Below are 27,730 nucleotides of genomic sequence, written 5' to 3'. Positions count from 1 at the left end.
GACAAAATGGCGGCGGGGCGGCCCCTCAGGGAGCGCCCTTAAAGGAGCCGCAGCTCCCGGGGCTCGGCGGTGCGGGCGGCGATCGTTCGGTGAGGGGAACGAGGCGGCGGAAAGGTGCGTTGAGAACCCGTGCCATCCTTCGGGAGAGCTCCGAGGCTGCCCTGCCCTCCCGTGCCGCGGCGGCGAGCGGTGAGACGGCGTTACCATGTCAACGCAGGTAATCAAAGCGGAGGCCTGAGGGGGATCGCCCTGCGGCGGTAACCGGGAGGGGATGGGGGGGTCTGAGAGCACACGGGGGCCCCGATCCCCGTCAGTCCCTCGGGAGTGTCTCCGCGAAACCACAACCTTCCTCAGGAAGCAGCGTTAAAACCAAGAACTGCGCTTCTTGAGACATGAAGGAACGCCCCAATGTGGCTCTTCGTTAGCGCGCCAGCATCTTTCTCTCTCTCCTGCGCCTTCCGGTCTCACTGTCCAGATCTTGTATGAATTTTGTTTCCAACTACTGGGTAGAAAACAGTGGCCCTTATTCTTGCCCCCTCTTCCCTTGTCCTTATTTCCTTTCCAATTTCGTAGGGGAAAAAAAAAAATCCATCTCATGATGATGAGGAACATATTCTCAAGGCACGTCATCACTCACAAAGCTCCAAGAGACGGCTTTTCTGTCTTAAAGAATGTTTTGAAATGTGCTCCTTGTTCAGTGGGTGGAGGTGCTAGTATAGCTTTGTCCTTTGGAGATGGCTGCTACGAGGGTTTTGTCACACGGAATACATGGTTTTTCCTACACTTATCCCTGGGGAAATATGTTCATCACTGAGAGAAGTTGCTGTTAACATTCTCTGGAATTTCCCAGGCAGTCACAGGATAATTTGTTTGCAGAAAGGAAAACTCTGGGAATGCCAATGCTAGACTGATATTAAATTTTTTTTTTTTTTTTTTCTCAGTTACATTTTTCTGCTTGCAAAGTGGCTGATTTCAAGCTTTGGGAACAGTTGGGATCCAGTCCTCTCTTTGTGTCCCTGCCAGCTCTATTAGCCTGAGCTGAGAGCATCTCCAGACCTGGCAAATTTTGTGTAAACTACAGCCTGCAGGACAGGAGGAAGATGAGCTGCAAGCACAAAGCTGCTCAATCAGTCCCTGGGGCTGTGCTGTAGAGGGGTGGGAGTATAAAGGTCAAATTCTTCCCAATGCCAGGAAAACTGGAAGCTAGCACCCATTGGAGATGTGTTTTTTGGCAGCTTCTGTAGCACCTTTGTTGTCATGCAAACCTTTTAAGATTTAGCTTTTTACACAGACTGATAATTGTCTCAGTTCTTCCAGGTATTGCCATGTGATACCCGGCACTTCTGGCAATGAAGAAAGGCTTTGTAAGGAATGCTTCAGGTAGAAATCCACAGGCATCAGCATCCCACATAGCTCAGCTAATGTCACCTGTCAGTTCAAGTGCCACATCTCCACATCTTGGCCAGCAGACACCTCCAGCTGCTCCCAAAAGCATGGAGCAGAGGTCCCAACGACTGGGTATTCCAGCAGAAAATGTTGGAGCTGCTTTTAAATTCCAGAAAGGTATTGTATAGTACATTATGATGGTATTCAAGTACATACCACAAGCTTTAAAAGCCAGTATTTTGTGAATTGTGTGATTAAAGATGTATGATCTGTTGGAAAGAAGCTTGAAAAAATGGCTTTAATCTTTTTTTTTTGTTTTTGAACACAAATGTGGAAATGGGAGTAATGAAAACTGGGGAGAATAATGAGACTTTTACTTCTTCCTGTAAATGCTTCTGGGGGGATCATTTTCAATGTTTTTCCATTATTCAGTGTAAAGGAAACAACAAATATAAAAAATCATCAATCCTTTCTGTTTAATTGCAGTTGAAAATGGTGTTAGCCCGGGGGTTAAGTACATAACTGAACCCCTTATAAAGGGTCTGTCAAAACAGCAAAATCTGGCATGCATAAGCTCACTGAATCTTTCTTCCCCAAAGGATGGGGACAAGAAATTTAAGGTAAGTTATTGGAAATAACTGGAAACTCAACTAAGTTTAAAATAATTACAATTTATTGTTTAATACAGGCTTATATTTAAGTGGATGTAAACAGTACAGTGTAGTTCTTTTTAGCCCAGTTCTGCAACCAGCTTCTGTTAAGAAAAAAATCCAATGGAGACTTGAGTAAAAGAAAAATAATTGATTCATTAGAATGATGCTTAAAACAGATTAGTTCCTGTAACTTTTTAGGTTTTGGTTGGTTTGAAGTTTTTTGGGTTTTTTTTTTTGCTTGTTTTTGTTTGTTTGTTTGGGGGTTTTTGGTTTTTTTTAATAACATGTGCCTTTTTACATAGATTAAGACTGGCCCACTGTAAATTTAAAATCCAGCTTTCCAACACTATAGAAGACTGTACTTAAATTGGGGTTTTAGAATACCAGAATGAACTGTGATTAACAAAATGTTAGAATACTTGGTATTTTTAATTAATAGAAAGCTGATTTTCTCTTAAAAAAACCCCAAATCCTATGCTAAGAGATTTTCTGTTCTTTAGTACATAGAAAATTTGGAAAAGTGCTCTAAACTGGAGGTGCTAAACCTTAGTAACAACCAAATAGAGAAGATTGAGAAGTTGGATAAACTGCTGAAGCTGCGTGAACTCAACTTGTCCCGCAACAGAATCAGGTAAGAGGAATAAACCACAAATAAACCACAGGGTTTGGAGAGCTCAGGGTTGATAAAACTGATTTTCCTTTCTTGTCTAAGTGAGTTTTCTCACAGGAGTGAACACTTGAGGTGAGTTTTCCAATTGTATGTCAAGACTAAGAGGTTTTGAGGTCTTTTTAGAAAGCACAAGCTCTGAGGTATTAGAAGTATAAATAGTTCTGGGAAGTGCTGTCAGTGTACCAGGGCTGTGGTTTGATTTGTTTTCCTTGGAAAACGAGCCAGAAGTGCAAGTTTCCAGATACCACAATGAAGAGTGGGCAATAACCCTATGAAGTGCATTAAAAATTAATTAAACTTTTACTGTTTGTTTTTACAGGTAATATAATAAGCTTTTCTTTCAGGAAAGGAAGCTGAATGGGCTTGATCAGGCAGGCCATAAACTCCCTAAATTGCTTTTGAACTCTTGAGAGTCTGGTGTCTTGTTTAAAGCATTGAAGGGTAATGGTTCATGCAGCAGCAAAACTCTTAATTGCTTTTAATTTTTCTGTCAATGAATTATGATCTTTACCATTATGAAACTGCCTTTGCAGCAGAGAAGCTGCCATTTCAGTAAAGACATTTACAATGGGAAGTGAGTAAAACCCAGAGTTTCTACACATTGTGTTCATACAACTTCCTCTCTCAACAGGAATTGAAAAGGATGAATTAGCTTTTAGCTCCTGCTCTGTTTTCACATTTTGGTTACATACAGCTCATATATACCAAAAAAATAGCACAGTCACAGGAGCACATCCTGCTGTACTTTGTTGTAATACTCGTGGTTGACTTAATGTTCACACATACCCATAAAAAATGCTCAAGTAAACTACAAACTAGCATGTTTTCCTCAACAGTTTTCATGAAAACACTAAAAATGGAGCTCTTCATGTTGTCAGTTTACAGTTGATCCTTCCTTTTTATGGGAGGATAAAGCCCCACAAAATGACTTTATTTTGATTCATCTTCATCCCATTACATTCTTGGGAGAGAAGGAGCAAATTTTCCTCATGAAAATGGAGTTACCACACATTAAAATAGTGTTAATATTGAAATGAAGACATGCAAAAGTCATGAGTTTGCAACAATGACAGAAAATTGTGCTGTGATTTTTGGTCCTAATGTAGTACTTAGAAGTAAGATAGTGTAATTTCACTTGAATTGTCCATGGCAGTAAATAATGGTTTTGCTGATCTCTTGGTTAATTAATTGTGACAGATTTTGTTGTAGTTTATCCATAATGCCTCAGTTTCACTTTAAATTTGCTGTGGTTCATGATAAATTCCATTTTTCTTCTCATTTTCAGCAAAATTGAAGGCATAGAACATTTGCAGAACCTACAGAAGCTGAACCTGGCAGGGAATGAGATTGAGCACATTCCTTTGTGGGTAGGGAAGAAGCTGAGATCCCTTCGAAGCCTGAATTTGAAACAGAATAAAGTGTCATCAGTAAGTGATTGTGGTTAGAAACGGGCATTGTTCAGCCTTTTCATGAAGTGACCTGGGGTATTTACACTGATTAACTTACTCTGGGTAATTGCTGAGTGTCTTTCCACAAAGTCTGCTGCAAAATGCAGCAGCTGGGAGCCTATTAAAGTAATTTATCTGAGAAACTCCTGCTGTGCAGGTATTGAAGATGCAAACAAATATTAGGTTTGGGAAAGTGTAAGTTTTTGGGAGGTTACACATCCACAAGCCTTGGTATCTTGAAATTTCCAAGATAAAGCTTGATTGCATTTACACTCTTTGCAATGGCATTTTATAATAGAGGAATTAATTTGATTTTAAGAAGCTACTTTAGGCTTAATACTGTGTATTTTGGTAGGTTTTTAGAGCTTATTCTTTAGCATAAAGGTTAAAATAAATCCTTTGATACAGACCTAACACAGAACATTCTACATAATCAGAAATTCACTCCTGGGGGTTAAAACCTTCTCAGAAGGATGTCTAATCATTGTTTTGTTTCTCTTTGATTTAGCTCCATGATATAGCTAAACTAAAGTCTCTGCAAGATCTGACCTCTCTGTTCCTTGCTGAAAATCCAGTTGCAAGTCTGCCTCACTACTGCTTGTACACCATATTCCACCTGAGGGCACTGGAAAACTTGGATGGACAGCCTGTGACAAACCATGACAGGCAGGAAGCTCTGGAGAGGTTTAATTTGGGTAATAATCTGTTAAATCTAAAGTGAATGACACAAAATTTAAGTTTAGAAGGAAAAGATTTTTTCTATTGGAATGTTTGTCTGATTTTGTTTTTCAGAGGAAGTAGAAAAATTAGAAAGAGAGTTGGAAAATACAAAAAAGGAGATGGAGAACGTGAAACTTAACCAGTCCAAAGTGCTTGAGCAACTTCAGCATCAAGATGAGCTCAACAGGTCACTAAAGGAAAAGGCTGTGCAACAGAGACAAAGCTTTGAAGAGCTGCAGAGGGACCTGGGCACCAAAAATGAGCTGGTAAGGTAATCCCTGGCACTAAGGAAATCTTTGGACACAGAGTTATCAATGTGAGAGCTCAAATGACTGAAGATTTAATTTTAAAACTGAGAGACTTCCAGCTCTTTAGGGAGTGATTATTGACCTTCAGTATTCTTTCTGTGGGAAAAAAGTAAGTATATGGAAGCAGCACTCAGTATCATCTTGTGATTCATAGTAACTTCTTTGTTTCTAGTAATTATTTATGGATTTCTGTTCAAAATTTTGTCAACTGATGACAGGTTAAGCTGCTAAATTGTTGATGTTCTGAATATGCTGCACTGGTCAGACTCTAGAGTGCTGCTGCAAGATGGAAGAAAATTGGTACTTTTACTAAAACAAGATGTGCACACAAGCTGTATGTCAGTAATAGCCCTTGGTTATTATTTTGGGTAATGCCCACCACTGTACTTGTATTTCATTCACATCATCCTAAAGTCTTATGTTTGAGTCTCTTTCATTGGTAGCCATAAAATGCAAGCAAAGTCCTACTGCCTTGAGAGTGCTGGGCTGTGAATGACCTGATGGGAGCTTATATTTGGATTTTATCCTGTTAGACTTGTCCTCTAAAAGTTTATCCTTCACACTCTCATACTTGGTACTTCTGTAGCTGTTTCTCTGAACACACACACACTAACCAACAGTCTGCTTCTAAAATGGAGTTTGCAGTATAATGAGATTTAGCAGCAGATACTTTGCAACCTGAACCCACTCTTCTCCTTTGGATGACAAACTTGGCTCACTTCTGTCTCCCTTCAGCTGGTGTCTGGGTTTGTCACAGTCCCCTTCCTGCAGAGCCTTTGTTCCTCACTCAAGGTAGCCCCACCGTGCCCCTGGGTTGCATGGTTGGTTTTATTTCTAGGGTGTATTTGCACGTTCCCTGAAGTAGCAACATTTTTATGGAGTGTCCCAGTGACATTTTTTATTCACTGTGGTTTGGAGTACAATTTTCATGGTATTTTTTTCCTCTTTTCTCTGAAACAGAGTTAATTTTTGCATGACATTTATCAGGTTTTGAAATCTTTCTTTAAGCCTTTCCTGTTCTATTTCTCTTTCTCCATTAGTTCTGCTTTCCACTCTCTATTGGAATTGTGCTGCATGTTCTCCCTCAGGTATTCAGTGTGAAAAGTTGATTTAAAAAGAGATCACATGATGGACCTTTACTTAAAAATAACCTCAAACCAATCTAGCACATGGTTAAGCTAAAATAAAATACACAGACTTTGTACTCTTGACAGCTGAGATATTTTGGGTTTTTTACAGACCACGAGTATTAATAGTCCTCGTGCTCACTAGTAGCAGTAAATATATTTGTTATTTGGCCTAGATTTTGCTAAAAGATTGTACCCAAATTATTATTTTATCCTAAATTAGGTTTAAAAATAAACTTGTCACTTTGATGTATGTAAACTTAAAAGGCCATTCATGTGATCATTTGTATTCTATTAATTGTGGGGCTTTTGTCTCCTCTTAGTCACCATTATAAAATTACCCTTTGTGATATTCCTGATCCAAAACTGTGCTGTGAGCTTTGTTCCCACATGAAGGGCTGTGCCCTGCTGTCTGTGGAGCTGCACTGAGTGTGACAGTGATGAGTGAATCCCAGTGAATGACACTCTCTGGGTTTTGTGGTTTCTCAGCTGAAGCAGAAGACAGTGGAGCTGACCCGGGCTTGCCAGAAGCAGTATGAGCTGGAGCAGGAGCTGGCCTTTTACAAGATTGATGCAAAATTTGAGCCCTTAAATTATTTTCCCTCTGAGGTAATAATTTTAAAATCATGGCTCTTTTTATTGCTGTTTCCCTTGAATTTTCAACTTGGAAAATAAAAACCTTATTAGTTTTCCTATAATCTAAGAGATGCTGTTTTATTAAAGGCACAACCCCTGTCATACCTGAAAACAAAAGTGTGGAGATGCCAGAATGTAATCCATAAGAAAAGTAAAGATCAGCAATCAGTGACTAGAATTAAGTTATATCTGAGTAAAGCTTAAGTGCAACATTGAAATGGACTAAATATAATCTAAGTAAATTCAATATACTAAGAAAAAGTTCCTCCAGACATCTGCAACAAACTGGTCACACCCCAGTTGGGTTTGTTTGGTTTTAATTCCATTATAAAATTACAATGTTTAAGGCCAAAAACATTAAGTATAATCTGTAAAAATCTAATTTTATAATAAGCAAAATTCTAATTCTATTATAAGTAAAATTCTTGTAATTTCAAGTTGGTTTTCTTTCTTTTTATGTTTGATATGAAAACTAAATGTGTGTTAGGAGTTGACTGCAGCCATAGTTCTGAGATAAAGACTCTGCTTCTTACATTTCAGGAGGTTGAACTTGATAATGTACCTGGTGAAAGTCCCTACATTGGCAAGGCCAGGTACAAAAGAAATATGTTTATAAGCGAAGGATACATTGCTGACAAAGCTCAGCAGCTGCAGGTTGGGAAGATGCAACAAGAGGAAGATGACTCCTGTAGGAAACCCCAGTTGGAATCACATCTCCAAAGTCTAGATAAAATACTGCAGGATAAGGAAGAAAAGATTAATTCAGGTAAAACCTTATTTTTTATCCAATAAAGATAAAAACTTGTAGATCAGTGTGGTTTAGTCCAGTGGTTACATGCTTGACATAAGAACAGAAACAGTGTGTCAAAGGCTGGAAGTTCTGTGATTGTTGAACACTGGACTTGATGCCTTTTTTGTGTCAAAACCGCTACAATTTCTTACTGCTGTTATTTTAAGATAATTCAGGATGAGAACATTACTTAGGATGAGAGCATTACATGTTATTGAAAACAGAGTTCTAGGGATGTTTCATATTTGATGCATGAATTTAACTGTGTAATACTTGTTAAACAAATTTTGGACATGCTTTCTGAGAAACCAGAATGTATTAGCTGTGATTATCACTGTGTAATGCTTTGCTGATTAATGTGTTCATACACTGCTGTGTATCAGTGTTATACACAACATTATAATGCATTTTGTGGGATTGTGGGTTTTGTGTTGGGTTTCTTTTGTCTGCAGCACAAAGAAGATTAGAAGAACTGCGAAGTGAAATTGGAGATGCAGAGCAACAAGTGCTGAAAGTAACAGAGGAGCTGCAACAACTGGAGGATGCTCTGGCTCAGAAAAAAGTGAGTTTTTCCACAAAGAGCAAGGGAAGGTGTTTGAAGCAGAGTTGGTGTAAGAAAATACAACTTTTTCTCCCCATTCTTATAGAGAGGCCACTGTACAGACATACATCCATGTGTCAAGCATCAGAAAAATCTTCCAGTTTGATTTATTGTTCATAAATCAGCTGTTAGAGCTGTAGTGCAGTTAATGGCATCTGTTCCATGTGCTGCTTCTGATTTATTGCTGACTTTCCCCAGAAGCCTGGAAGAACCTGCTGTGTAGGTTGAGTTGTGCAGCTAAGCAATGTAGCTACAGAATTGGCAGCAAGAATTAATTTATCAGCAATAAACTAAAACAGCATCTTCCACTTCTTCAACTGTCATCAATTTTTGCTATTTTTAATTTTGAAACTTGCCTGAAAATCAGTGACCAGGATCTTCTTTATTTAAATGTAAAATATATTCTTGTTCTGTGTATTTCCAACCACTCAACCTCCTGATGCTGTCTCCAGATCTCCCAGGCCAGCAGGGAAGCAATTGAACAGCAACTGAGTGGAAAGTTAAAAATCCTGCAGGAGCTACGCAAGGAAACCTTAGAACTGGAAAAACAAATAGAGAAACAGAAAAGAGAAATAGGGAAAAATCAGAAAGAGCTTGAAAATTTGCAGAGTTCTCTTGGTTCTGTAAATCCTGAGGATCCAAGGCATGTAAGTAAAACCAGAATCTGAAGTGTTTATATGCTATGCAGTGGACTAATGGCAGCTTTAACAGGTGACCATTCACTTGTGCCTGTTTCACAAGTTATATATTCTTTTGCTGTTTATCAAAGTCATTAACTTATAATTTGAAAGTTAAAAAATCTTTACAGTTAAAAATCCCACCACACCAACCAGCTTTGGTAAAACACTTGAACAACTCATTTTTCCAGCAGCTCCTGTAGATCACGTTAAAACTCAATCTTATCCACTAAAATTAAATCCAAACACGCTGGGCAGAGCCTTGCAGACAATTTCTGTGCAAGAAATCCTTCATACATCTTTTTGTGCAGTCTGGCCTTAAAGGTTTTTAAACATCTGTGTCTGGCAGTGCTTATCCAGCCTGTTTGGTGGGGACTGATGGCCTTGCTCTGCTGTCACCCCCAGTCCTGTCAGTCCCGAGAGAATCAGCAAAGCCTCACAGGTCACATCCCCCAGGGCTGGGGTGCCAGGGAGAGCTCGAGCTTCCACCTAACTTTGTGAGCATCAGGGATGCAGGACTTTTTCTGAGTTATTAACAGTGTTCAGGTACAGCAAACACTTATTGAAATTAAGCTAAAATTAAACTGAATTATCTTTAATCGTGTTCTTTAAAAGCTTCTATCTCTAAATGGAAGTTTTTCAGGCCCGCTGGATGCTCTTAAGTGAGAAGTGAAAGTATTTTTATGCTTTGCTCCCTTTTCAGCAGAGACATTTGTTTTAAAAGCTCCTTTTGTATTTTTAAACTTAATTTCCTCGGTTGGGTGGCAGAAGGGCCGTGGGCGTTCCGGGAAGGCTCCCAGGGGAATGGCCGGGCCCGGGGCAGGAGCGGGCCCGGGGCAGGAGCGGGCCCGGCCCTTCCCGCGGCCGCCCCTCGCTTCGAATCACAACACAGGAAGCGCCCTGCGGGCCAACGGCCGGGAACGGGAACGGGAACGGGGCTGGGAACGGGAACGGGAACGGGGCTGGGAACGGGAACGGGGCTGGGAACGGGAACGGGAACGGGGCTGGGACCGGGAGCGGGACCGGCAGCGGGGCCAGGGCGGCAGCTCCCGCCCCCCGCCCGGACCCCACGGAGACTCCGCTCAATCCCTGCCCGTGCTGAAGCTCCCGGTGCTTTATTCAAATGAATTCCCGCTCAGGGGTGGGGCGTTCTGCAAGTGCTGTCTCAGGAAGAAAAGACAAAGGCAAAGCTGTAAGTGGTCGGGGTCTTGCGGTTTTTTGTTTCTTTTTAAAACTGCATTTTTGGTGCCATTCAGCAGCTGCAGCAAGATGGCTCAGTGGCAGCGGCTCGGGTTTTACTTGTTGAAATCTCCCTTTCGAAACCTGCAGGGCAGTTTGTGTTTAGCAAGGTGACAAGTTGAACTGTGCTCATATGGATGTTTAAGTTAACTTCCGGTTTAATCCAGTAAAAATACAAAAAGCTTTGGTTTTACCCATTTAATTTTGCTGTGGAAGCAACTTTGTAAGTGCTCTTTTTTTTCTGAGAACTGATGTTTAAATTTTCTACTGCTAGCTCGATTTATTTTTTTGAGTAGTAATAAAAACATGCAGTTAATCATGACAGTATAATTCTGTATTTTCCCAAACTTCTGGGGTTTGGCTTGTTTCTGAGCAATTTCACACTGGTAAGAAATAACACTTTATTCTGTTGATAACCAAGTTTTTGTAAACAGCTGAAACAATCAGTTAATTCATACTAAATGCATGAAGTCCTTGCCAAAGTCTGTGTGAGCTGTGTGGTGTATCTCCTAGAAATATTTTAATAAAATAAGATTTACTTAGGAATATTTACTTAGTAACTGTAAAGTTGGCCCGACTTGCTGTTTGCTCAGAGTATCTTCCTTCAAGTGCTGACCTGACATGTTCTAAAGCATCATCTGCTGTGAGGACAATGCAGGATGACAGGATTAAAGGTTCTGGGAGAAATCATGTTTGTTCTTGACTGAGAGAGGAAGTGGTAGAACAAAATGTAAAGGCAGGAAGAAAGATAGTAGCCATGAGTACTAATTTCTAAATGCAGGCATTATTCAGCCTGGGCAGGGGGGAGCCTGCAGACAATGCTGGTAGTCACAGATTGCTGCTTATCTGGGGTCCTTTGTGGGGCAGGGCTGAGGGAAAATAGCAACAAGTAACAAACCCCAAAGCACCACAGTGTGTGCTGAGCTTGTGGCTTTTCTTGCTGATAATGAGACACTGCAGAATTGAGACAAAATCCCAATCTGATTTTTGAAATCTGTGTTGATGCCCTGTTTTACCTTTGTGTTTGTTACTTGACAGGCTCACATGAAAGCTCAAAAAGCAAGTAAAGAACAGCACCTTGATATAATGAGCAAACACTGCCAGCAGCTGGAGACTCGCCTGGATGAGATGCTCTCCAGGATTGCAAAGGAAACTGAGGAAATCAAGGATTTGGAGCAGCAGCTCACTGATGGTAAATTTTAATTTTTGTCTTAAAGTATTTCTTGTACTTAGGGTAACATGACAAATATATTGAGGATTGTTTTGTTTATCTTTGCTCAAATGAAATACAGAATGGGCACAAAAGTGTTAAGAAACTGTCTTAACTGATGTAAAAGGAAACTGTGTGTGTTTACCTCACTTGTACCTGGTTGGGAAAGGGGGGCAGGAATGCATAAAGAACTGAAATTTCTTTTATCTGTTCCAGTGGCCAGGTTAGTACAGTAATATTGAGAATCCTAACCTTAAAAACAACATTTTCTGGTTGAGTTCTAGGTACTTGTTTTTACTTACTCCAATGGAAAACATTTGAAATGATGAAGGAAGGCACTTTGGTTTGTTTGGTAAATAAATGTGGCTTCTTAACTACCTCAATTTCATTTTGTATTCCTTCAGGTCAAATAGCAACAAATGAAGCACTCAAAAGGGATCTGGAAAGTATTATCACTGGCTTACAGGAATACCTGCAAAGTGTGAAGCATCAGGCAAAACAGGCCAATGAGGAGTGTAAGAAGTTGCAGAAGGAAAAAGAATCTTTGCTGGGAAGATTGACAGGTCTGGAGGAGGAAAAAAACAACCTGGAAGTGGTTGCCATGGATGCAGAAAATATGAGAAAAGTAAGGCTTAATACCTCTTTTCCCAAGTTCAGATATCTAAGAATAAATTTGAAAAAATAAGCTGGTGGTCAGACTGGGACTAAGGAAGCACAATTCCTTGGACAAAATAATTTCTGATATAGTAATATGATGAAATGTGCACGCAGCCCTCAAGAATAGAATCTGGCATTTAAAACGAGTTGCAAGAGACATCCAGTAAATCTATGCTTTGTGGGAGATGGCTCAGAAATGCAGGTTTCACCTTGCAGACATCACTGCAAGTGGATTTGCAGGTGACACTGTGGGGAATGGCATCAGGGAAACCTCTGATGTTGGCCAGGGGTGTGTGTCAGCAGCTTGGATCTGTCCTGTCAGCCAATGGCACAGTGCTGCCTGGGCATCCTGATGTGTAGACCTGAACTCCTAGGAAAATTCTGTTTCACTTCCAGCTCCACCTTTCTAACCTGAGTGTGGATTTTGGACAGTCAGTGGCACCACTGACCTGACCTTGCAAGTAGAGGTGCCATTCACCTTCAAGTTTTAATGGAGTTCCTGAGTTAAAGGGAAGGGAGGCAATGTACTCTTAAATTCTGTCTCTCCCATGTACATCCTTCTAAAATGGGTATTAAATTCCAGGAAATTGCAATGCTGGAGAGTTCACTCCAGGAGCAGAGAGACATAAATGAGTCCCTTCAAGGTGCTCAGGGGGAGGTCAGCATCTACAAGGCTGAGCTGGAAGCTCAGTTAAGAGAGAGAGATGCTGAAGCCAAGCAGCAAAAAGAAGAATTTGAAAGACTGAAACAACTTAGCCAGGTAAGAACAGAGCTTTAGTGCTGCCAGAGGTGTTAGCTACCCCAGGACTCCTCATCTCAAATGTTAAATCAGCTTGCTGGGGTTCAGAACTTTGCTTTGAAGCAAGGTCCAGATGGTTTGCTTGGGGTTGTTTTGTTGGATCTTTTATAGGTGCTGTCATATTGTTACTGTTTTAAGAAATGTATCTGTCATGTGTTTGGGTGACAGGTTGGGGTTGGGAGTGGGGATATTAATCTGGAGGTTTTGTGGTTTTGTAGATGGAACTGTCAGCCCTGCAGGATGAACTTGAAAAGGAAAGACAACTGTTAGAGAATGCTCAGACCAAAGCACAACTGGCAGAAGAGAAGGAACAACAAAATTACAAGCTGCTTTTACAGTTCAAGCAATTGCAGGTGAAGTATTTGTTGTATTAAAAAATCTAGCTTCTATCACTTGTGGATTTGTTTACTTACATTTGTGTGGAATTTTTTTGGTCTGTTTTTAGGGTGACAATAATTCCCTAAAACAACAGCTCAAAGATCTCCAGAATCAGCTAAACCATGCAGTTGGTAACTTAATTCATCCTGAGGATGTCATGGCTTGTATAAATGAACTCAGGCAAAAGCTTCAGACAGGAACTGGAGAGATGAAGTGAGTAAAATAAAAGTTCAGTGTGAGATTTGAGCATGTGGAAGGGGCAGGACAAGAGGAATTGGCCCCACATTGTGCCAGGGAAGGTTCAGGTTGGATATTTGGGAACTTTTCATCACTGAAAGTCTTGCCAGGCATTGGAACAGGCTGCCTAAGACAGTGGTGGAGTCACCAGCACTGGAGGGATTTAAAAAATATTTAGATGTGGCACTTGGGGAGACGGGTTAGTGGTGGCCTTGGCAGTCCTGGGGGAATGCTTGGATTTGATGAACTCACAGGGCTTTTCCAACCTAACCTGAATGAATTACAGCACATCTCAAACTTGAACTATTTGTCATTCATGATTTCAGTATCTGGTATCACAACTTAAAATCACTGTTTGCTGTCTTGGAACCTGGATTGTTTCTCTTTCAGGTGTCCAAATTCAGCTGATATTTTAGGGAAAAACCTTGCAAGTCTGCAGAAAGAATTCAATGACATCCTTGCTGATGCACAGAAGGAAAAAGAGAAAGCATGGGATGGACAGAGACAGCTGCAGGAAGAAATGGTATCCCAGCAGGAAAAAATGGAAAAAATACAGGAGAAATACAGACAGGCATGTATCAAACAACAAAAGCAGCAGTAAGACAATTGCAGCTTAGTCTAAAAAATGTAACCTACAGCTGAAGGATCAAGTTTCACTTGAAGCTTTGCTGTGCTCTGTCCTTTGTGTAACAGTGGAGTCTGATTTGATTTTTCATTAATAGTCTTCCTGATTTTTACCTGATTATTTAGTGAGTTGGAATTTGGTCAATTTTCTGTCTCAGAGGCAACAAAGACTTCAATGACCACAGAAAAATACAGTTCTGAACCTTGTTGAAAGATCTTTATATGTATCTCTAATAAAATAACTGAGGCACTCTTAAAATATTACAGTCCCAGTGGCACAGTAGTTACCTTTCCTTTCTGTTTTGATGCAAAGTATGCTGGTAACTGGATTTCCCAGAAATTTAATTAAATAATTAAAACAGGCTTTTGCTTGGAAAAACATTTCTGGCTACTTATTCTAATGTATTTTACTTACAGGTTAAAGCTGAAAACAGGCAAAATAAGAACAAGGTCCATCAGTTAGAGAATGAAATTCAAAGTTTACATGTAAAAATAAAGAGCATGGAAGAGATTCAGGGCCTGGCTGATCAGCAGCTCCAGGAAGCAGATGAAGAAAAAGAGGCTATTCTTTCTCAGCTGAAGAATTTAGAGAAAAGGGTAAGAATGGGTGAGGGAAGGTCTGTGCACTGTTTGTTTGCTCGGGAAAGAAGAAACAAAATCTTGTGAATTTTTGCTTTCTAAGATAAAACAACACACGTAGGAACACAAATGTTAAATATAACATCTTTTTTTTCCTTAAATTTTACTGCTTGTCCTCACTTTAGGTATTTTTTCCAAACAGTACAAAATGGGGTGGGGGGGAGGATGGAAGAAAGTGTATTGTAAGTCTATTTTCCTGCTTTCAGAAAAAAGTTGAAGATGCCAGGACGCAGATGCAAGTGCTGAGTCTGGATAAGGAGCTGAAGGAGCTGCAGAGAGCAGTGATCACCTCAGACAAGCTGGCAGCCACCGAGCTCTCCATCGCTGCAAAACAGCTCAAGGCTCTGGAGGGGACTGTGCTCAGGATTAATCAGGAGAGAACTGAGGTGAATGAGCATGGGGAATGAATTAATTTCTTGTTAATGCCATTGCAGTGGGAGCAGTGCTGGTGTCCTTCAAATGAGCTTCAGAGCTTTCTTCTAAATTGTTCTGAGCTGCATAGGAGCTCTTTTTTTGGACAGAGTTTGAGATGCAGTAGATGAGTGAGGAAATTTGGGTATGGACAGGTTCCTTATGTGGGAGGGGAAGGGAGGGGGAAGTTCATTAATCTCTTATTAACTGAAAGGCAAACAATAGATAATGCATTGTTTCTGTAAGACACAAACACAAAAGAAAGGGCTGGAAACTTTTTCAAGCCCGGAAGCACTTTTGGCTACATAATAACACCTTCTCTGTAACAATACTGTAAAGTTAAAGGAGAAGCAGTATTTTACATCTATCTAGAGTTCCAGAACAGTCATGTGCTGATGCTTCTAAATGGTTAGCTTTTCACAATGGCCCATATCAAGCCTGAGAAATGTTCCTGCAAACTTCAGCTCAAATGAAAATCTCAATTTCAGGAGCGTGAGGAAGCCCAGGAGCTCTGTGCTGAGGCAGCTCGTGCTTCTCGGGCTCTTGCCAGAGCAGAAGCAGAAATAGAATTGCTACAACAACTCCTGAAGGAGAAGGAACAGCAAGTAGGTTATTTGCTCTGTGTTATATGATAAAATACCAGTGAGTTTCTGGAAATGTCATGTTTAGATTTTCTTGCCCTGCCCTTTTCCCCTCAAGTTTTCCCAAATCACAGTGTTCTTCCCTTACACCTGCCCAAGAACAAACTGAAAACCTCACTGCCTGGAGCAGCTGAGTGTTAAGGAAAACCATCACCTGTTCACTCAAACATCTCTTACATGAGGGGATGGGAAGAACAGTTTTGTGGCATTGAGTGGGAGCTTTTTGTGATTTAAGCTTCTATTTCAAATAGGTTCTGCAGGAAATTGAGAAAGCTGGTGAGAAAACTGTTGCATCAAATGCTCAGAAGTTTGAAATCAATAAATTAAGTGAAGCTGTGGAACGGCAGAAAGCAGAGATTGACCGTTTGAAATGGTTGTTGGATAATACTGGGACAGGTAATTTCTCTTTTCCCTCCACTTCTTGCAGATAGACAGGGATACAGAAGTTTATTATTCCCCATTTCTCACTGTTTGAACTGAGAATCTGGAGAATAGTGTTGAGAAAACCTTGTATACAGGTTTATACAGGATGTGTGTCAATGTTCATTTGTTTGCACTTTCTACACCTGTTTAGAAAATACTGATTGTGCTGAGCATTCAATTAAAACTGCTCTAGGACATTATCAGAGCTCTGTGTAAGGAAAATGAGCAGCAGTTACCTGGATCTGAACTTCTATTTCCACAATCTTAAACCACCAAACCTGTGTATGTCTGTCATTATAGATAACATTTAGTTTGTTTCCCTCAGCAGTTATTTTTTTAAAATATTGTTCAAGTTTAACTGGATAACACTGATGGAAAAGTTGAATGCAGCATCTATTTAACATTTGCCTTAGATGACTCTAAAACTGTGCTTAATTTCCAGGTAACAAAGATGAAATTGAGACCTTACAGTGTGAAATTGCAGCCCTCAGAAATGTGCTTTCACAGAATGAGCACAGCAGCAGTACAGCAGAGCCCCTGAAAAGAGGGGGATACTGGTACTACATGCCATCATCACAGGTCAGGAATAGAAATCCTGTTAGGGATTGTTTTCCTTGTTGAAAGCCCTTTCATGGGGGAAGGTGCATTATAAATTTAGGAGGTTTGGGGAAAATTTAAGAGCAAGTATTGTCTGGCATATAGGACAAATACTGAAATAAAACACACACAGATGTTCCCTGGTAATGCCCTTCACTGTGCTGATAGGAGTCCAGGGTACATAACATGGGGAGAGAACTGTTCAGTGGGCAGTACTGAAAACCCATTTAGGTAAGTGTTAAAAGGGGATCTTACAGACAAACATTTCTTTCAAAAGAATATCTGTCTGAATTTAAAAGCAGTATTGTTAAAATATATTTAGTGCTTTTAAAGCAGCCTCATGCTTAGAAATGAGAGACAGCACAGTATGTGTAGCCTGTTCTGAAAAATCATTAGGATGTCCACAACAACTCCTTTATTTGCCATGATTTGTCATTTCTGGATTAACATGTGCTGTATTTTTTCTTTAGGCTTCAACTCCTGCTTCCCACAGCACCAAAGACTCTGGAGTGTGTTTGGGATGCTCTGGCACATCCTCAGCCAGGAGAGGGGATGCTCAGGACAGGACCTGTGGGCGGGAGGAGTTGCCCAGCCAAGGATGTTTGGTTTATTCACCTGTCAGAAACAGGTTGTGCAGAGCAAATTCTGCCAAAGGTAAGTCAGTGTCAGTCTCAGAATGTTTAGGAGCAGACTAAAGATGGGCTTGCTTAGAGTTCACAGAGAGTTTTTTTTTGATGGGCATGAGTGAATATAAGTGTTTATTACTGTTGAATAACTTTGTTTAAGCAAAATTTTTTACATTTTTGTAGATTACATAGAATTTTAAATGTGCATTTGAAGATTGTCACTACTGAAAAAATTGTAAAAAATAACATGTTTGGTTTTGTCTCTTTTAAAGACAGAAGAGCAAAAGAAGATGGTGAAGGAAATGCAGGATCTCCTCTCCCTGAAGCTTCTCCCTTTGTCCCACCCCCGGGCACAGTTATTTACACAGCCCTTCCAGATGGGGCCCCTGCACCTCAGGGCATGGGGGTTTATGGCCCTCCTCCTGCTGCAGCCACTGGAGCTCCACTTGCTCCTGGATCCATCATCCATGGCCCACCTCCTCTGGGATCCCAGGTGGTTTGTGGCCCTCTGCCTCCAAACTTCACGGTGCCACTCATTCCCTTTGGAGTGCTCCACTGCAATGTGCCTGAACATCAGGATCTGGTAAGAACCAGAGCTGCAGCTGGAACCCTTGGGAACTGACTGACAAATGGGTTAGGAAAAGCTCTCTGCTAGGAAGGATCTGGATGTGGTTACAGTCCTTGCCATCTGGAGCTGCTCCTGGGTGTCAGGAGGCCTCAGCTGAAAAATAGATCCTGATTGTGTTGTTCTGTTCCCTGTATGCAGGAGAGTGAAGTCTCAAGGCTGGAAGACACTGTGTGCTATTTAAAGTCTCAGAAATACAAAGAGAAATGCTCAGAGGCAGCTGAGCATAAATACAAAAAGGAGGTGGAAAGATTGCATGGAAATGTTGAAGAACTTGAGCAGGAAAGAAAAGAGCTGGAATGTGAAGTGGCAGAGTTGCGCCAAGCAGCTCAGAAACGGAGCACACGCAGGTGGGAGCAGTGCATGGAATGCACTGAAAGGAAGCATCTGAAAATACCTAAACCTTTTCCCAGCAAAAGTCAGCTTTTTGACTCATTTACAATTCTAGAACTTTAAGAGGCCCCCAGATCTTTGGCATCTTTGTATTTTATTTCTGTGTTTTTCTTCCTGACCTTTTAGGGACTTTATTGACGGCTACACTGACAGCCTCCTTGCAGAGCTGCAGCTGGAGATGTCCCTTCAGCAGCAGGAAGATGTTGCAGAGGAGATTGAATGTGCAGAGAAGACTCTCCTGAAACGCCGGGCCGAGCTCAGAGAGGCCGACAGGCTCCTCACAGAGGCTCAGGTGGAACTGGAGAGCACCCGGGGCAAGGTGAGTGAAGGCAAAACCCTGAGGGCAGAAGGATTTGAGTGTTGTTTTGTCTGTCTAGACAGTTTATTTTCACATGGGTAACCTGGAGCCTCTTAAAATGCTTTTGTATGAAAGTAAGCTGGGCAATAAACTGTGCTAGAAGAGCTTGGTTTAGTCTTTGTTAAAGAGGAGGAAGGTCTTCTGCTCTGGACAATAGAGGAGAAAAAGTTGTTCATGGTAGAAAGAGGGAGAAGGCTGAGTTGGAATATTCAAGCCAGGAGGTCACCTTTAAACAGCAAATGCAGCATAAGGTGGAATGTATTGTCTCAATCTTCAATTTTTGCTTTAGACTAAAGAGACTCTGCAGAAGTACAATCGTGCCAAACACCGTTTGTCCTGCACTGAAATGGAGGCAGAGGAGCTGGAGCAGAGGGCTCAGGAAACAGCCACCAAAATTGTGAAAGCATCTCAGCAGCTCAGGTACCCTGGATGCTCTTGTGGGTTTGTGTCACACTGGGTGAGGACAAAGACTGGGTTCTTTCCAGTATCAAGACACTGCTTTTGGAGAGGGAGAGCTGTTAAAATGTTAATATGAAAAGGCATAAATACTCTTCTAGGTTATTACAGACAGATACGAGGGGTTTGGAACAGCTTAAGAGGGAACAAGAAGGTATTTTGAAGAAAATCAACAAAATGGTGGCTGCAAGAGACTCTGAGTTGCAGTCATTAAACCAGAAGATAGAAATGCTCACTGAAAGGTACTTTTAATTTACCATGAACTGGATTAAGTTAAACATGTCCTACTCCAGTGAGTCACTGCCTAAGATATTCTCACTTCTTCTGACTCCTGTTTCTATCCTCACTCTCAGTCTTCAGAAGCTCCAAGGAGATATTCAACTTGCAGAAGGTAACGAGGGCCAGCATCTCCAAATCATCAGAGAAGCAGAAAACCTTGTTCAGGGCAAGAAAACTGAATTGGAAACATTGAAAGATCAGGTGAGGCTTGCCTACTAACCCTGGGCTCTCTGTTTTGTTGGACTTGACCTTTCATAATCAGGATCCTAGGCTCTCTGATGCACTTTTTCATGTGGGTTTTTTTTTTTCACGTTTAACTACAAAAACAAAAGCTTGCACTGATTCTTCTGTTAAACTTCTCCACTGTAGATTTCTGCTCAGCAGCAAGAGCTCTTGTTCCTGGAGCAGCAGGTGACTCAAAGAACAGAAGAGCTCCGTGGCATTCAGGACTGCATTTCCCAAAGGAAAGGTGACCTCAAAGAGGCTCTTCGGGATGGAGAGACTGAAGCACATGAAAAACTTCGCCAAATAAGGGTAAGCTTCCCAAATGAGTTTTCAAACCATTACAGCAAAAGACTTGAAGAACTACAAACATTCCAGGAGGTTTTCACAATACAGTTTTGCTTTTTGTGCCCTCCCCAAACCCATTGAGAAATAGAACATGGAATTTTATGGTTTTATGTGACTAAAACCTTGGTCTCTCTGCACAATGAAGTTCCAGTAATTCTTACAAAATTGATCCCTTGAGAGCTAAATTACATTAAATATATAAGACTGTGAATGACATCCTCTTGCTGAGGAGCAGCTGCTGGAGGAAATCAGTGTGATCAGTGTGTGTAAAACACAACACAGCTGCCCTGGTCTGTCCCCATCCCCATTTTCACAGAGAGGATTCTGTACTTCCCTGCTGAAATCAAAACTGAGTATCAGGACTAATTATATTTTGTGGTTTATTTTCTTTTGTGTGGGCTTCTTGTCTGGTTTTGTTTTAAGGCCCATTATTCACTTGAATGACAATGTTGTGGTAAGATTTGGAGATCAAAATCTTTGCAGAATTACTACTCTAAATTGTCAACAAACAAGACCTTAACTTAAATATTCTGTATTCCTTGTTTGTTAAACCGGGATGCTGATGACAGACTGTTAAATAGTTTTATAAACATTTAGAACTTCAGTTTAAAGGAGAAATTAATTTAAAATTGCAAAAAATGCAATCTTTGTATCCTTGTAACACTGATACGTTCTCACAGGAAATAAAAGTACTTCTGGGAGAGCTTAGTATTGAGAGGAATGAACTGGATGTCCAGATGAATGAGAAAAGAGCACAGCTTTTGGTCCTAAAGAAGGATATTAGAAAGGAGGAGGAAAATCTTCAAGGAATACTTGGGCAAATCAGCAAGCATAAGATGGGTATGTCCCAGGCTTTAGTGGGTTTTGTGCAGATTGGGAAGGAACACACAGAGCTCTTTAGTTCTCCTCATCCTAATCCAATAATTGCTCTTTATTTCACCTCACTAGAACTGAAACATGTGCTGGAAATGTTGGAGCTTGAGAAGAATGAACTGGAAGGTTTGAAACTTCAACATGAGCAGAAGGTCAATGAGCTGGAAAAGACCCAGGTGGCTGTTCTAGAGGTAAGAAGTGCTTCTGTGGATGATGCAGAAACTGGGAGATCTGTGGTTCTCTTAAGCCCTGGGTAACAGAGTCCTGATGCTTTTAAATCAATCAGTTTCTAATCTGATTTCAGTTTACCACAGAAAAGTCTTAAGTCTGCTTAGGCCCTTTAAAATAATGGGATTTTTTTGGTGTATGTGAGAGAGAGGGAGCACAGAAGTGCTTCTGTGGCTGCAGACTGATGGATGCTGGTTTTTAGGAGCTTCCAGAGTCTTTTTATCTGGATCCTGTGGTCTCACTTCAAATGATGAGTCTGGAAGGGAGTTTAACTCAGCTGGGTGATCTCTAGCATTGAAAAGGTCCCCAAGGTGCTGGGGAACCATTCTATTGTCACCTTCCTCCATGAAATTCACTCAAATCACTCTGGCTGCAGATAAGAATGGCAATACTTGTTCTGCTTCTGGACCATATAAATGTGGTGCTCACCATGCCTGTTTTTCCTAGGAGAAGTTAAAATTGGAGAATATTCAGAGATTATTTCAGTGTCAGCAAGGGGAAGTGGATTGGCAGGAGCAGCTCCTGAGGAAGGACCGTGAGGAGAACGAGCACCTGGGCTCTCAAATGAGAACTCTGCAAAACAACATCGAGGCTCTGAGCAGAGAGAAGGAGAAGCTGGAAGAGGACTCCAGGAGTTTGGAGAAGAAGTTGTCACAAACCAAAAAGTGAGGGAATTTCTGTTTTCCTGCAGAGATCAGAAGGGATGGGGAAGTGTTTGGATGTCTGTTTGCTGTAATTAAAAATACACAGCTCTGAGTTGCCCAATGATACAGAACAGGCATTTTCTTATATTCTGTGGAGCTTTTGCTTTAAGCCTCTCTACAGCATATTTAAAAAACATTCAGCAATGGAGCTGATGAATCAGCAGCATTTATCCTGGCAATGCTATGAGAAATGTTACAAAAAGTAAAGCGTTGCATCTTGGAACAGGACATTTGTCTTGCTCTGACTGCTTGTGCCATCCCCTTGGGCTCAGAGGGTTTTCCTGACATTTTTTAAGGCCTCACCAAGGATTTCCAACTAACCAAGAATATGATTCACGTTTTACAGAGACCTAACTGCAGCTGAAGACAGCAGCAGAACTGCACTGTCCAACATGGAAAAGGTGGAATTGGATGTTAAGAACATGCAGCAGGAGGTGGAGCTGCTGAATGAGCAGAAGAAATCACTGAATGCAGAGATTGTTGCTGTCCAGGAGGACCTTCAAGGTAAAGAAAAGATCAATTTTTGGTTTTAAATGGTGATACATTTTAGGAGAAATTCTGTTAAAAGACACACTTTAACTGAACTGTATGATATTAAACATTCAGCATGCCCAGATGTCCATAGGCAGAAAGAATTTAACACGTTGAAAAGATGGAAATTTCATCAACTGTGTTTGTGTTATTCACTCTTTGCTCATGAAAAGAGAATTTCTGTGTATTGCTATTTCAAACTGCTGATGGAAAATGTCTTATCACCAAATACTTTCCTAGGGAAAAAAGAAGAACTGGAAATACTGAAAGGAGAACTGAATGACTCGAAGCAGCAGCTTCACCTTGTGGAACAGGTTGGTGTTAGTGACACATGTCCTTATGGTCACTCTGGGAATCTGTTGTTGCTCCTGACCTGTTCATGTGGGCACAGCTCCACTCAGAGCCCTGCTGAGCTGAGAGCAGGGATTTCTTTATTGCCTTATTCTTGCTGAGTGTGGAGTGGGTTTATTGTTTCTTAGGAAGAAGATAATTTAAAAACAACCAACCAAGCAGCACCTTCTGGCTTTTTATCTGGTGGCTCCTTCTGTGTTAATTCACTTAATTCTGGGTTTGAGTGGAAGGAGGCCTGAGGGTGCCAGTGACCAGCTCTGTTCTCTCAAACCCAAACCTTTGAGGCTGGTTCCTCTTCCCAGCTCCTCCTGCCACGGTGCTTTTGTTTTCCATTGCAGGATTTGGAAAACAACTCCAGGCAGCAGGAGGAGCTGCTCAGAGAGCAGGCAGCCCTGAAGGAAGAGATCCGAGAGTATTTAAGGAAGCGTAAGGAATTCAAGGAGAGGCACAAGAAGAGGGAGAAGCAACTGCAGCAGCTCCAGACAAAGATTGAAGAGAAGGAAACAGAACTCGCCCAACAGGAAGTGGTAACGAGCCCCCTGACTTGCCTCACTTCCTCCTGACATTAAAAATAATTCAGGCCAAAAACGTTTGAGTTGTGAGTTTACAAATAATCACAAAAGCACAGACTGGTTTGTCCAAATTAGCTCGGGTTGGGTGAGGAGTTTCAGCAAAGTTTTACCCAAAAGAAAACTGAGGGAGCTGTTCTGAAAATGAGAGAGGTAGGAAAAATTGACAAACATTTTTTGTCAGTAGAGACTGTTAGACTGCAGTTCTTTCCAATTTATGCTGTTTTTACTTCTCTAATGTCTCTTAATGATGGTTTTTGTTCTCCTTGAGTTGCTGCTGGTTCAGGCTCAGAGGGGGGGGTGTTTCTGGCAGGTTCTTCATCGCCTCAAGCAAAACTCAGAGCGTGAAGGGAAAAAATTGGAAGAATGTGCAGCTAAAGTGAAGGATCAGAAAATCCTGTTGGAAAAGGAACTAACAGATCAACACAAGAAATTGGAGCAGGCAATAGCTAAAGTCAGGCTGGCAGAAGAGAACCTTGGGAAGCTGGAAAAGGAGGAGTCCTGGTGTGCAGCTCTTGAAGAAACCATCAGAAAAAGCAGTAAGAGTCATTGCACAGATTAACTGCCACCATCTCTGGGGGCTGAGGATAATGGCACAACAAATATTTTTGTTCATCTTGCTTGGGTTCTTGGTGTTTGGAAAATATCTGCTGTGTATGAAGTGGGCCAAGATAAGTTTTTGCTAATCAGGATTTTTTTTTAAAATGTTCATTACAGAACATCAGCTCTCAGAAAAAGAATTACAGTTACAACAAAAAGACAGAGAAATACAGTGTCTTCAGAAAGAACTGGAGCTCTCCAAGTCTGAGCTAAAGCAACTTCAAGGTCAGATAGTGTCAGAGAGGAGGGAAGCAGAAAAACAAATCCTGAGTTTGAGAGAAACAGAGAAAATGCAAAGGATGGAGCTTGAAAGCAAACTGCAAGTAAGTTCTCGCTGAGTGGAGAAAGTTTGGGGGTTTGGGTTATTTTAAACAACAGAATGATGGAACACCCATTTTTGTCATTGGAGGAACAAAGTTATGCAACAACTTCCTGACCAGACTTGAGGCAACTAACCTGGCATTCCCAGTGCTGCACAACACTCTGCACAACAGAGTTACTGCTGTTTGTGCCCTGAAGGAATCGTGGGTTCTCTTAGCTCATGTACTGTGGTGGATGCTGCCAGTAAAAGGCACCTCCCTGCACTTCCCCAGGAGCAGAGGCATGGAGGGGACAGCCTGCAGAGCACCAGGGCTGAGCAGCCGTGCCACTGCCACAGCCACTGCCCGCGAGCCGAGCACCTCGGAGGGGACCTGGGCCAGCCCCCACCCAGGGGGGAGTGCAGCCACCCCCAGAGCCAGGTACAGCTGGGTGCCAGATCCAGGGGGGCTGAGGGCTCCTGGCTTCAGACAAACTCATTTTGTATTGCTTTGAATCTTCCTGCTGCGGTATCACAATTGAAAATACACCCAGAGTTGTAATTTATGCAAATCACTGAATGTTAGCAATGTTCAGAGCTACTCAGCAGGTATTTAACAACTTGCCAGTGCCAGCATGGGCCAGCTTTTTCTTCTTTAGACACTCACTTCAAATTAAAAAGTGATTCACCTTGTCTGACTCCTTCTAGTCCTTCAATATACCCTTTATAAATTGTTTTGAAGCCCTTTATAAACAGAGAAGAATGCTGTTGGCAATTGGGAAGCATTTTGGAAAGCCCTGCAAGGTCAGAGTGTGGCAGGTTTAGGTTAAAAATTCCTGATAACTGCAGTTACCTGTTCCCATCTGAGGGGCTTTCCTGGCAGAGTTGACATTGGAACCAGGGCTGCAGCAGGTCAGAGGCTTTGGGATTTCTGACTGCAGTGCTCCATGTCCAGAACAGCTTTGTTCAGTTACACAGGGAAAGCCCTCAGGACTGGTGTTTGTAACCCAACTGTTCTGTGCTGCAGGTTAAAACTCAAACACAAGACCTGGAAGAGAGACAAAGGGAAATGGAGAGTGCAGCAACCTTGCTTAACCTGGAGGTTGAAAATGAAATTAGGACAGGGTTTGAATCTTCACACTCATCTTCTCCAGACCTGCTGGAAGCTTTGGAGGCATCATCTGAAGGAAACAGGAGTCTGCAGTATGAGTGTGATAGCTCAGAGACTGCTTCCTTTACTGCTGCTGACAGACAGCTCCTCTCCTTGGAAGAAAAGCTCAATGTTTCCAGAGTCTTCTTACTGGTAAAATGTTTTGGACAGGTAGCTGCTCCTGGTTCTGTCTTGGTCTCTGGCTGAATGTGCTTTTTTTTTCCCCAAAGGATGAGCAGTGGCGGGGAGAGGCGCTCCGGGAGAAGCTGCAGCAGCATGAGGACCGGCTCAAGGTACCACATCTGTGCCCCTCACATCCCTTCAAAACATGATATAAACAACCTGGGGGGGTTGGGATCCTCCTCCAGCTCGGGCCATAATGACCAGAGAGAGGAGCTTTGGGTGGGAACAGTAAAAACCTGGCTCTAGCAAGAGGAGTAATTTTAATTGGCAGTTAATTGGAGTATTCCAGCAAGATTCTCTCATGTATATAATCCCATGGTATATCAGCACCATGACAGAGGAGTTCAGCACCACCCATGATCACCTTAGTCCAGGCTCAGTTAGAACACAGCCATCAAAAGAGAGCTTATTTAAAAATAACTCCCAAACCCACTGCCTGTGGTGTGAGACTCAACCTTCCAGCCTCTAGGGCTGACTTTACAGAGCGTTGCCAATGCCTGGTGTGACCCTCCCCGTGTGTTGCAGGCGCAGCTGCGGCGCTGCCTGGCCAAGCAGGCGGATGTGCTGCTGCAGGGCAAGCGGCAGACGGCCGGGAGCCTGCACAGCCTCCAGTGCCAGCTCCAGGTGCTGGATGACCTGGTCAGCAGCCCTGCTTCAGATTCCCTCTTCCTGCCCAGCAGCCCCAGCCTGGAATCTCTTCACAGTGCTCTGAATGTAACAAAAGCTCAGGTAATGCTCTGCTGCAGAGCAGAATTCTGATTTAGGGGGTTTTAATGGTTCTTCTCTTGCTAGGAGTTGTTACAGCCCCGTGCTGCCTCTCTCCAAGGCTGGGCAGGGGTTTCTGGAGGTGGTGATCACACCCTACCCCTGCTCTGTCAGTAGCTGATGTCTTTGGAAAGGCTGAGCTCTCCTCACAGTGGTTTGGGGGGTTTTTGCAGGTCCCCAGCAGCCCAGGAAGCACGTTGGGATCATCAGTGCTGCATTCCAGCTCCCAAGGGATCTCTCGGTGAAGGCCAGAGGTGAGATGTGGCTTCAGGCCAGTTCCAGCCTCCCAGAGACATGAGCCTGGAAGGCTGAGGGACAGTGGGGCAGCTGTGGCTTCACAGACCACTCTGTCCTTTCCCAGTGACAGCATTCCTGGGGCTGGTGTCAGTCCTGCTTTAGGTTTGTGTGTTGTGCAGCAGAGTCTGGGTGAGAGCTGCTGGGAGCTCTCCTGAACATGGAGTTACTGCTGCAGAAATTGTTGCCATCCCTGGTCTTTCAGGAACTTTCCTGGTTCAGCTGTTCAGCCCCGTGGCTGAACCTCTGGGACAGCTGGTTCCACCCCAGCCTGGTACAAAAGTGTTCTTTTGTAAAGGTTTAAGGTACAAATGTTACTTGAAAAGTGGCTTCACTTGAAAAGCAAAGCCCAAAGCACATCCACAGCTTGGACAGGGTCCCTCAGGTGCCACCTCTGAAGAGTTCTCCTACCTCACTGGGTGAGCCTTGTCTGAAATGCCACCACTCACAAACAGCTGCTGCAAGGCCTGTACTGTGAAGGTTTTGTACAATTGACAACAGGTTTTTATATATAAGTTGGTTTGGTTTTTAAAAAAATATTTTAAATGTGTATTTAAACATGTCCAAACCAACCTCCTATTTAAGTGTTCAGCTAGTGGCAAGTTTCCACTTTAAAGAAACCTTGTTACAAGGCCTGATCTGTTGCCAAATGCAGTTTTAAATAATAATTATTTTAGATACTTCCTTAAAATAAACTTTTGTGGATTGATGCTTTTATCCGGGGGCAGTTGCAGATTCTTTTCATTAAAAGGAGGATACTGAAGCCACTGATACTGGCACAGCCCTGGACATTGACAATGCTCTGAGTGCTGGAGCTCCTCCTTACAGGAATGTGTCCAACACTGGCATTTTTGTTCTTGTCCCTCTTCCTGGCTGCTGGGTGAGCACCTCTGCCTCTCCCAGGGCTCAGCAGCATCACTTGTCTGAGCCAGGTGGATACAGACAATGGCTTAACCAAATAAAAATGAACTTCTTCCCTACTTAGTACAGGAAAAGCCACTTTGTA

General features: G+C 42.1%; 1 protein-coding gene across 3 annotated transcripts; it reads left to right on the top strand.

Moving 5' to 3' along the window:
• Window positions 1-27,430, top strand: CNTRL (centriolin). Of its 3 annotated transcripts, none has more exons than XM_058853852.1 (43): window positions 1-217; window positions 1,318-1,563; window positions 1,873-2,006; window positions 2,540-2,670; window positions 3,995-4,136; window positions 4,666-4,852; window positions 4,950-5,143; window positions 6,802-6,921; window positions 7,489-7,714; window positions 8,191-8,300; window positions 8,792-8,986; window positions 11,294-11,447; window positions 11,870-12,090; window positions 12,706-12,882; window positions 13,140-13,274; window positions 13,367-13,512; window positions 13,927-14,107; window positions 14,578-14,757; window positions 15,006-15,185; window positions 15,699-15,815; window positions 16,103-16,247; window positions 16,717-16,853; window positions 17,342-17,525; window positions 17,770-18,080; window positions 18,264-18,472; window positions 18,642-18,834; window positions 19,163-19,293; window positions 19,431-19,571; window positions 19,683-19,809; window positions 19,978-20,142; window positions 20,859-21,018; window positions 21,127-21,242; window positions 21,727-21,944; window positions 22,330-22,487; window positions 22,755-22,828; window positions 23,204-23,392; window positions 23,748-23,973; window positions 24,152-24,357; window positions 24,628-24,774; window positions 25,360-25,635; window positions 25,713-25,775; window positions 26,191-26,394; window positions 26,604-27,430. In XM_058853852.1, exons 2-43 carry the CDS (start codon window positions 1,350-1,352, stop codon window positions 26,673-26,675), a joined length of 6,996 nt encoding a protein of 2,331 aa, XP_058709835.1. In that variant the 5' UTR covers window positions 1-217; window positions 1,318-1,349; the 3' UTR covers window positions 26,676-27,430. The 3 variants fall into 3 exon arrangements, with proteins under 3 accessions (XP_058709835.1, XP_058709834.1, XP_058709836.1); XM_058853851.1 differs by having other exon boundaries at window positions 1,309-1,563; XM_058853853.1 differs by lacking the exons at window positions 1-217; window positions 1,318-1,563; window positions 1,873-2,006; ... (6 more) ...; window positions 8,191-8,300; window positions 8,792-8,986 and adding an exon at window positions 10,000-10,208.
• The last annotated feature ends 300 nt before the right edge of the window (window positions 27,431-27,730 follow it).

This window comes from Poecile atricapillus, chromosome 20 (assembly GCF_030490865.1).
Source record: "Poecile atricapillus isolate bPoeAtr1 chromosome 20, bPoeAtr1.hap1, whole genome shotgun sequence".
In the NCBI taxonomy this organism is placed as follows: Eukaryota; Metazoa; Chordata; class Aves; order Passeriformes; family Paridae; genus Poecile; species Poecile atricapillus.
This window is presented reverse-complemented; position numbering and strand designations above follow the sequence as displayed.